General features: G+C 38.2%; 1 protein-coding gene across 1 annotated transcript; it reads right to left on the reverse strand.

The window, feature by feature from the left end:
• Nucleotides 1-416: 416 nt before the first annotated feature.
• On the reverse strand, nucleotides 417-4,957 carry LOC119773712 (stonustoxin subunit beta-like). Its single transcript, XM_038270830.1, has 5 exons — nucleotides 4,865-4,957; nucleotides 4,602-4,701; nucleotides 1,525-2,988; nucleotides 916-974; nucleotides 417-844 (listed from the first exon to the last, which is right to left on the reverse strand). Exons 2-5 carry the CDS (start codon nucleotides 4,690-4,692, stop codon nucleotides 473-475), a joined length of 1,986 nt encoding a protein of 661 aa, XP_038126758.1. The 5' UTR covers nucleotides 4,693-4,701; nucleotides 4,865-4,957; the 3' UTR covers nucleotides 417-472.
• Nucleotides 4,958-9,266: the final 4,309 nt, after the last annotated feature.

Below are 9,266 nucleotides of genomic sequence, written 5' to 3' on the forward strand. Positions count from 1 at the left end.
TTTAAAATGCACAGCTTTATGATTGAATCCCTAGAAATTTTTCTCTTAATTACACATTTTAAAAACATTCAGCTTAGCTGTGCATTTCCAGCACAGCTAAGCTGATTGCATGTGCAGCAAAAGTTTTAGGTAGGACGTCATTTGCCTTTTCTAGCTTTGTACTGAGGAAATATTATCCTTTCTTGGAGTGCCCTGTCATATGATTCTGGCTACAGCAATGAGTGACAGGCTGTGAAAGCACAAGTATTATTGATATATAAAGTTTGTTTTCCCTAACCTATGTACTCAGAGTTTAATGATTAAAATAACAAAGAATAAAATGAAAATTGCAATTTCATTAAACATGTCATATATATATATATATATATATATATATATATATATATATATATATATATATATATATATATATATATACACACACACACACTATATCAATGTTATATCAATTCTAAGCTGGACAGAAAGTTGCCTATGTGGATTTGTCCCAGATATAGAAACCTGGGTAAAGTGGTACAGAGAATCGTTTCTCAAAGGTGTGCAGATGGGTCAAAGAGTTAGAAGACACTTGGTAGAAGGACAGCGTGCCGCCTGGCCAATCTAGATAAACCCCAATTCTGTTGCATCCAGAAGGACGAGTAGAGGACCATATCTTTTTACTATTGTGCCATACACAATAACTATTGCTGTAAACACCAAAATACCAGGAGATATCATTATATCCAAACCCAGTGTGCAGGCCATTTCCGTTTCTTGGAACGCCTTCATATGCAAGACCAACGCCAATACCTTTAGTAGTTTCATTGCTCCACATAACTTCAAAGTAATGACAGCCTTTAAGACCCTCTCAGCAGAGAACCTGGGGGTATCGATTAAACCTCTTCTCTGTTTTAGGATATTGCTGCCAGGGTCCACATGTTGCAGAACGAGGTTCCCATTCACAGTTTCTGGGTCCAATGTGAGATCACAGTAGTCTGTTAGATAAAAATAACACATAAATAAATAACAAACTTATTTCCAAAATCAAAACTGGAAAATTCTTATACAATTGAAACTTATCTTTATGAGTCTTTGGCAAAAAATCAACTGCTCCTGTCTGAGTTCAGGTAGGATTACACAAATGATTAATGTTTGATAAACTGCATGACTATACAATAGGGGCTATTGCTTTTAAAACTGCTGCAGTTTATAATGTCTTGAGTGCTGTACTGAATGAAATTTCTTTTTTCATACAGTCTGTGTGTACAAAATGAGAATAAAGTCTGTCTAGGTTTAAGTCTAAAAGTCTCATCGTCAAGTTTTGATTACAATACCTAACATTGTAGTTTAGTCTTTAAACTTCAATTTAAAAACAAAACGCCTTCAAATCAGAACTTCCTGGGTTTGACTTTCTAAATAACCTTCAGAGTGGCTGGGACTGTAATTTTATTCTACCAGCAACTTGTATCACACCAACTGCTAACTAGCACTTGGATAGAATATTTGTGTAAAGCGTGAAAAAGATGCATGTAAATATGGACTTACACCACATTAAGTCTTTTTTCTCCATAACATTTTTTACTCTATGAATAACAGGCTTTGAGAAGTCTTCGGTTTGCTTGACACCTTCCCTGTAATGGTAGATGGTTGCTCCATTGAACTCCTTGTTTGGCAGCGCTGCTACGAGGAAGCAATATCTGCTGTTGCTTTTCAAGTTTTTAGCAGTTTCTGAGATCATGTTGGCTTTCTGTTTCATGTTTTCCAAGACCTTATCTGAGAAGAACCACTGGTCCTTGGATGGTGGAGTCACACTGGATGGAGTTTCTTTAAAGTAATTGACCATCTGGTCCATGTAGGAATCATGAGTTTCAATGGAGGTGAAGACAAAGCAAAGGGCATCTTCTACACCAAGAACATTTCTATCCAAGTCAGACTTCTCTGGGATCATCTTAATTCCCTTCATAATGTCTAAACAGGATGCAATGACATTGATCTCTCTGTCTAAATAATCGAGCCACTTGTCTAAGTTCATCTGGCTGAATGGAGACTTATCCTGCTCATCAAGGAAGCTTTGTAGGGATTCTTCTTCTTCCTCACCCTCCCGAATGAGGGGAATTTTCTCCTGCATGATCTGTTGGACTTTTTTCTTGTAGTCTTCAGTGAGATGTTGGAAACATTTCAGCTTTTTGTGCATCTGTGGAAAAGTCTTCACCAGACCTTTTTCCAGTGTCTCATTGCATCTCAGCTGAATTTCTCTGATACTTTTCAGAACATTATCGACTTTTCTGATCAAACCATCAGAAAGGTTTCCCTTTAGCTCAGCTGCAGCGGGATCCAGATTCTTCAGGGGAGTCAGCCAAGCTTTAACAGGAACTGATTTCTCTCCATTGTTTCCAAGAAGCTCTGGGAGCTTTCTGTAGGTATCTACCGCCTCCTCAAAGGTTGTAGGATTCTTCTCCAGAATGAAATCTCCAAAGAATTTGCAGGTGAAATTTCCAATAATTTTTTTATCTGCTTCTCTCAAATGTCTGTCCAGTTTTAGTTGAGGACACAATTTTGGGATCTTCTTTATTGAACTTCGCATGCTTGTCTCCATGCTGTGCACAGTGCTGCTGTCTAACTTCTCGCTGTCAAACACAAAGAAAGCATTGGCCCCATAAAGGATGCCTGTGACAACATGTGTTGCATTGCTGTTCCGGATGACCTCTTCTATTTGCAGTTTCTTGGCGTCCTGATGATTTAGTTCCAGTCGTTCATAAGCAGTTGTGGCTCTGTACTGATGTATAACTCTGCTCTGGTTCTTGAACTCCTTATCATCAAGCAAGTAGTTGGCAGCTCCTCCAACTTCAACCAGACCACTAAGAAAACTGACTATGAGAGACGCATCAGCCTTCAGCAGAGAAGCCTTTTCGTCAATGGAGTCTGAGACAGTAGTTTCACAGAAAGTGCCATTTTGAGTTTTTTTTATCTTGTACTTTTGAATAGTTTCTCTGTCCCATAGAGAAAAATCTGTATGAAATGAAATAAATGAGTTAATTTCCAAAAAATATTTCTTATATTTCTACTTTTATGAATGAGAAGTAAGTGAACAGATTTAGTTTGTTTAACGAAGTTGTGGCCAATACGGATTTATTCTCAGCAATATCTAGAATATTAAATAAAATCCACTCCTAAAGTGAAAAATCTCCACCAAAATGAAAATATATTGCAGTATAAGTTTTTGAACCTTCACTTTTCACTTTGGGACACTTCAATTAAAAAAAGGCAGTTATGGGAATAAAATAAACAACTTCATAATGCCTTTTTTTTGGTAAGAACTAACAAAGCAATTAATTTGTCCATTGTTACAAAATCATTACTAGCTCCTGTTTCTACCCTCCTTAGGTTGTGGTCAGACCATGGGATAAGGTGGCTTAAACCAATGCAGGGCTGCTGAGTGGCTGGGGAAGAGTAAAGTAGCAGTTATAAAATATATAGAGGAGGACTTGGATAGGTGTTCACAAATAAGCACATCTGTACAGTACGCACAGTTATTGGGACCACAGATAACCAAAGGTTTTATTTTAGTAGGCAGGGGTAAAGATTAGGGGTGGAACGGTTCACAAAATCCACGGTTCGGTTAACGGTTTCGTGGTCACGGTTTTCGGTTTGGTATATATATGTTGATTGTTAGCCTGACATGTTGGTCGTGTTGCTGTTAGCATAAACAAAACGTGTTGCATAATGCTTGCACACTGTTTTTATCCACAACTTTCCTACCCTGTGTTTCCTCTTGCCAGAATAACCTGCCTCAGACTCCCTAGCCACTGCTGCTGTAGATCTGCAAACCATTAGCCGTAGCTTTAATAAATGCTTTTAAGTTATCCCACTGTTATCAGAAGACATGTCTACAACAATTAAGTTCCTGTGTGCATGTGCAGAGTTTATGCTCCTTTGATCTAGAATTGATTATTTTAACAGTGTCTTCACATGTCTGCTAAAAAAAGATTAATCAAACCACTGCAGTTAAACCAAAATGCTGCTGCTTGAGTTGTCACTTGGAACAAAAAGAGCACATCACCCTGTTTTTAAAGTCCTTCCACTGGCTCTTTGTAGCTCATAGAATAGACTTTGAACTTCTTCTATTAGTTTATAAATCGCTGAATGCTTTTGCACCACAATACATTGATAATTAACTATCTTGGTAGCAACCTTCCATACCATTCAGGTCTTCTGGTTCTGTTCTGGTCTACTCTACATCCCCAGAACCAAACATGGAGAAGCAGCTTTCATTATGTATGCTCTATCAATAGGAACAAATTCCCAGAAACTCAAGCTCGAAATTCCTTAAGACAAGGCTGAAGAAGTTATTTGAAAAATTCTGTATTGAATTTGACCACCTAAAAAATTTATACTTTTGGATGATTTAAATGATTTTACTTCATATTTGTTTGTTTTTTTATGAAGTAAAGCACTTTTAATTTTCTCGCCGCTGAAATGTATACATTTTGATTTATTTACTTAGCTAATATGTCCCAATTAAACAAGGGTTAGGTCCTTTATAATAACAAACCAAAAGGAATCCTCCTTACATCTGAAATGTTGGTTAACTGAATATATAAACTGATTTATTCTCATCTTACCAGTTATTAGCTTATCTCTGTAAGCGTCATATAGCATCCCCAATGCGAAAGGTCTACCAAGGGCGGCCACCTCCATTTGATCTGAGGCCATGTCTTCAACCTGAAAGGACACATTCATGAATCAAAAGTGAAGATGTCATATACAAAAATAATAATAATAATAATAAAAAAAAAAAAAAAAAAAAAAAATATATATATATATATATATATATATGACAGAACATTTTGACAGAAAAGGAATTAAGCATTGTTTCTTTTATTACCTGAGGATAGTTTCTTTAGTTGGGCTTATTTAAGTCTTGACTTCTGTGATTTTCAGATTCCACAGCTGTCTTGTTTATATACATAGACGCTCTTCCCACTTACATACCTGTAACTCAGAGGTGGGATCAAGTTGAATACGTTGAAGGCATGCAGGTTCTAATATAGGTTGAATACCTGACACTAGACCATTCACTCCATGAGACTGTTATACAACATAAATTAAAGGTTTTTCTTAGGATCACTGTAATACCGATTGCTAAACAAGATGCATTCAGATTGTAGCCATTAGACTACACAACTCTTTTGGAATCAATTAAGAATTTTTTTTATTGAATTTGACTGCCTAAAGAATAGTAAAGTAGTCATCTTAGACCAACCAGAGACTGACAGTGGTGTACCTAGTGACAAGAAAAACAATGACACCTGGAATGTGAACTGACCTGTCAAAAGTACTAAAAGCAGCACATAGCAGGAAATGATAAGGATCAAGGCACATTCCACCTTCTAACAGACCTTGTAGGCAGTATATGTTTGGAGATATCCTCTCAAAATTTAACCTGCTGTAGACGTGACATACAGTAACACTGAAAACATAACCAGGACTGCATTTGAATGGTTACAATACCCGAAGTTTCCACAGTTCAAAAAGACACGATCGAATCCTTCTGTTTCATGATACGATTTTAAACTAATAAGAAATAATCAACACAAAATCTATATCTAAATGGGTATTGCTATTGCTGCTTATGATGATTGCTGTTGGGATGATAAAAAAGTTTTAGATGATTCCTCATCTTTGTTGCTCTGTCTATAGTGCATTGCAGAAGTATTGCTACACCAAGAACTTTGTTTATAAAATTAGAGAAATGAGTGGACATTGACACTCAGACAATAGTTATTGTGGAGTGTGTGTTGTGTACACAATAATGTGGTCTAAACCCATTAGTGCCACATGTTGTCAGGATCACAGCCCTGGTTGCTGATGTAATAACTCATTGCATTCACCAGCCATTCCCTCTCTATGTTCTAATTATAATTCATCTTATCAACCTGTTTGGTCTGCTTTATTTAGCCCAGGTATCGTGGCCAGATCATTATGTGTGTTTTGTACTTGTGTTAGTTGTTCATGTTTGTTTGGTTTAGAGTTTAGTTAAGTCCCTGGTTATGTCTTGACTCTTAGGGGCCTGTGTGTTGAGAGGGTGTTAGTGTTTGTCCCCTGTATCCTCCTCCTCTCCGTGGAGGCTTCAGGGTTTTAGCTCGGAGTGTGGGGGAGGCCAGTTTTAATTACCATAATCCTGGCTCCTTAGAGGAGTACTTTAAAGTTCTGCAGTTATCCTGGTACCATGTCTTGTCTCTGTACCTCTCAACCACTGAGCCTGCCTGTCTCCATCTGAGCGTGTCTGTCTGAGCCTGCTGCTGGACTCATAGAACTCTGAACCTGCCTGAATGCTCAGTGGATTCCTGGAACCTGTGATCTGTCTGTTCCTGTATGGTTTAGAACCCCTTGGTCAGGCTACGGACTCACTTAAATACTGGGTCCATCTGTCCATATGTGTTGTATTGTTAAAACTAAGAATGGTCTCCCTTATGAAAAGTAAGTAACTTTTATCAACAGGTAATGACCAGAAGCAAGGACCCTGCAACAAAATATAGGCTCATTGCTCTAAGCACTTGCTTGGAGACTCGGGGAGTCTTGTTAAGTCAGGTTTTTTTTTTCCACGTTATGGTATGATAATAGCCCAATCTAGTGATATTTTTGTTCAATTTGATTTCAATACTTTGCAATAAAAATACAAAATAAAAATACAAACAACTTTAAGTAAATTCAGTTTTGTGGCATCTCTGAGATCAAAATGTTCAAATTATTAGTGTATCTTTCTCTAATTGTTAAATCCAACAACTTAATCACCACTGGAATTCAATAGACCAAAATAGGAAAAATAATTAACTAGAGTAAATTCAGTAAAACGTTGTATTTTTAGTTGTGATTTAGTCCTAAGAACAGACTTAAAAGTGTTGATCACTTTTAAGTCATAAAAATTTATACCAAGGAAGGAAGCAGGAAAAGTTGGACTAGATCCGAAACTGTGCTGCGCTCAAGGCTATGATGGTGCCGGCGATATGGAAAGGAGAGTCAATGGTTGTGCTGCTAATTTTTGCAAAGAATCCCCAAGAGTTAAATACTTCCACTGTGTGAGTCTCCAATTAAACTTTTCATTATTAAAGTCATATGCTGTTCTAGAAGTAAAATGTAGGCTTAGGTAGGTATTTTCTTCAAGTATTCACAGAAGAAGCAGCAAAAGTATGAATCTTCAATGTCAGAGATTAACCAGGAGAGGCTTGCAGAACAACTATTGGCAAAGAATAAGATAAAACTAATGTGTGAGACTTGTTAGGTTGAGCGCAACACAAGCCTTGAAGACTGTCATAAACTTTATGAGGCTCTTCTCCATTGTCTTATTGTGATCTCAGAGAATGCAGATTCTGTGTGGCATGCCAAAGCAATAGTTGAAGCCTCTGAACCTCTGCCAACTTCATTGCTGCTTTGCAGTGTAATAGGTACTTCTTTGGAAATCCTCAGGATATCTTTAATGCATATGAAGAGGTCAAACCGGTAACAGACAATGTCCTTCAGCCAACATACAGGCTTCTGTTAAAACAACAAGTTCAGGAGTCTGGGCTGAAAAGGGTTTTGGCAAAGACCCAGAAACAAGAATTCCATGAAGAGAACAAACAGCAAACGCAACCTGATAAACACCAGTTTCAGAGTTGTGAGAATCTGACCTTCAACAGACAACAACAACTCAGGATTTTTCGAAAATACACCAGACAAGGCAGGCCTAGGTGTGCAAACTTCATCTATCACACCTACACAATTGTGAGCTCCTCCATCCTCCATAGCAGGAAGAGGGGTGGCTAATTTAGCACAGTACACCTTTTCACTGTAATATTCAACATCTTATAAAGAGTTTTGCAGCCATCGAGCCGCAGACAATTTACAAGTTAATTTACAAATTACAAGTTCTACAAGATTTCCTGATTGCAGGACAAGATTTGCCCTAGCTATCGGACTCCAAAACTCTTTGAAGAACCAGGATAAAATGCGTTATAATGAGGTTTTATTTCTATTATGTTCAATTAAGAATTTTAAATTGAACTTGACTGCCTATAGAACAGTAAAGTATTCGTCCCAGACTAATCAGAGGCTGAGATGGGTAGGTGTTAACACACAGGCACATACCCACAGCGCTTTAACTAAGGAATGTGAACTTACATGTCAAAAAGATAAGGATCGAGACACATTCCACTTTTCAACAGACCATGCAGAAAGTAGTCTTTTGGAGACATCTCAAAATTTCCATGCTTCAAAATGACACAACTGAATTACTCTGTTTACTGATGTGATTTTTAAAAATAGTAAGAAGTAATCAACTTACACACGCATCAATATTTAACTGGGCATTGCTGTTGCTGCTTATGATAAATGCTGTTGTGATGATAAAATGATTAAGATGATTCCTCATCTTTGTTGCTTTGTGTATAGTGCATTACAGAAGTATTGCTACACCCAGAACTTTTCAACACCTTGTCATGTTACAACCACAGTCTTAAAATGACAAATCAGATGAAGTCATTTTCTCCCCAAAATGTGATGAAAGATATCTTGAATTGTTATTTTTCCCTGGACACAATATAAATATATAAAACATCATTAAGGGCAGTCAAAATTTAGTAAATAATGTTTGTCTATTTTATCATAATTTCTGTAGTTCTATAATGAGTCTGTTTAATGAATTGTCTTCTCAATTCAGAGGGCCCTAAGCCTGTCTTTGCCTAGGGCCCCAAATTTCCTAAATATGCCCCTGCTTCGATTATCTCCTCCGGGTTTCATCTGTTGTGCCGAGAATTACCTACCCAGTCTCGGGAGGGCATCGCCCTAAAATAAGAAAACGGATTGAAATTAGGGTGGCCAGATGTCCGGCCTTAGGGCGGACAGTCCGGTTTTTCATTGCACTGTCCGGCGTCCGGCGCTGCACCCAGCCGGACGTGTATTTGTCCTCCTTTACCCCCAGATTCCACATAGTCCGTCAGCGCTCCGCCCCGCTCACGTACGGAGTACTTGTCTGTCATGTAAATCAATGAGAGCTGTTCCACATCCTCCGCTCGTCACCGCCCACGTACGTCTTCTCCATCCTTCACCGTCAAAATACGGAGCTGAGCTATTTTTTGCTCCCCTCCGGTCCGTCCAGATCAAGACCCGCTATCGGTCTCCGCCAGGTGACGTCAATTGTTTACCTCGGGCGCGGTGCATCGTGGGAAAACCACCATATTAGGCGTAAAGTCGAGATAAGCCACACGCGGCTGTTCTTTCGGCACAATTATTTACCAGAAATGACACGA

This window comes from Cyprinodon tularosa, unplaced genomic scaffold (assembly GCF_016077235.1).
Source record: "Cyprinodon tularosa strain WSP-4 unplaced genomic scaffold, ASM1607723v1 ctg78, whole genome shotgun sequence".
In the NCBI taxonomy this organism is placed as follows: domain Eukaryota; kingdom Metazoa; phylum Chordata; class Actinopteri; order Cyprinodontiformes; family Cyprinodontidae; genus Cyprinodon; species Cyprinodon tularosa.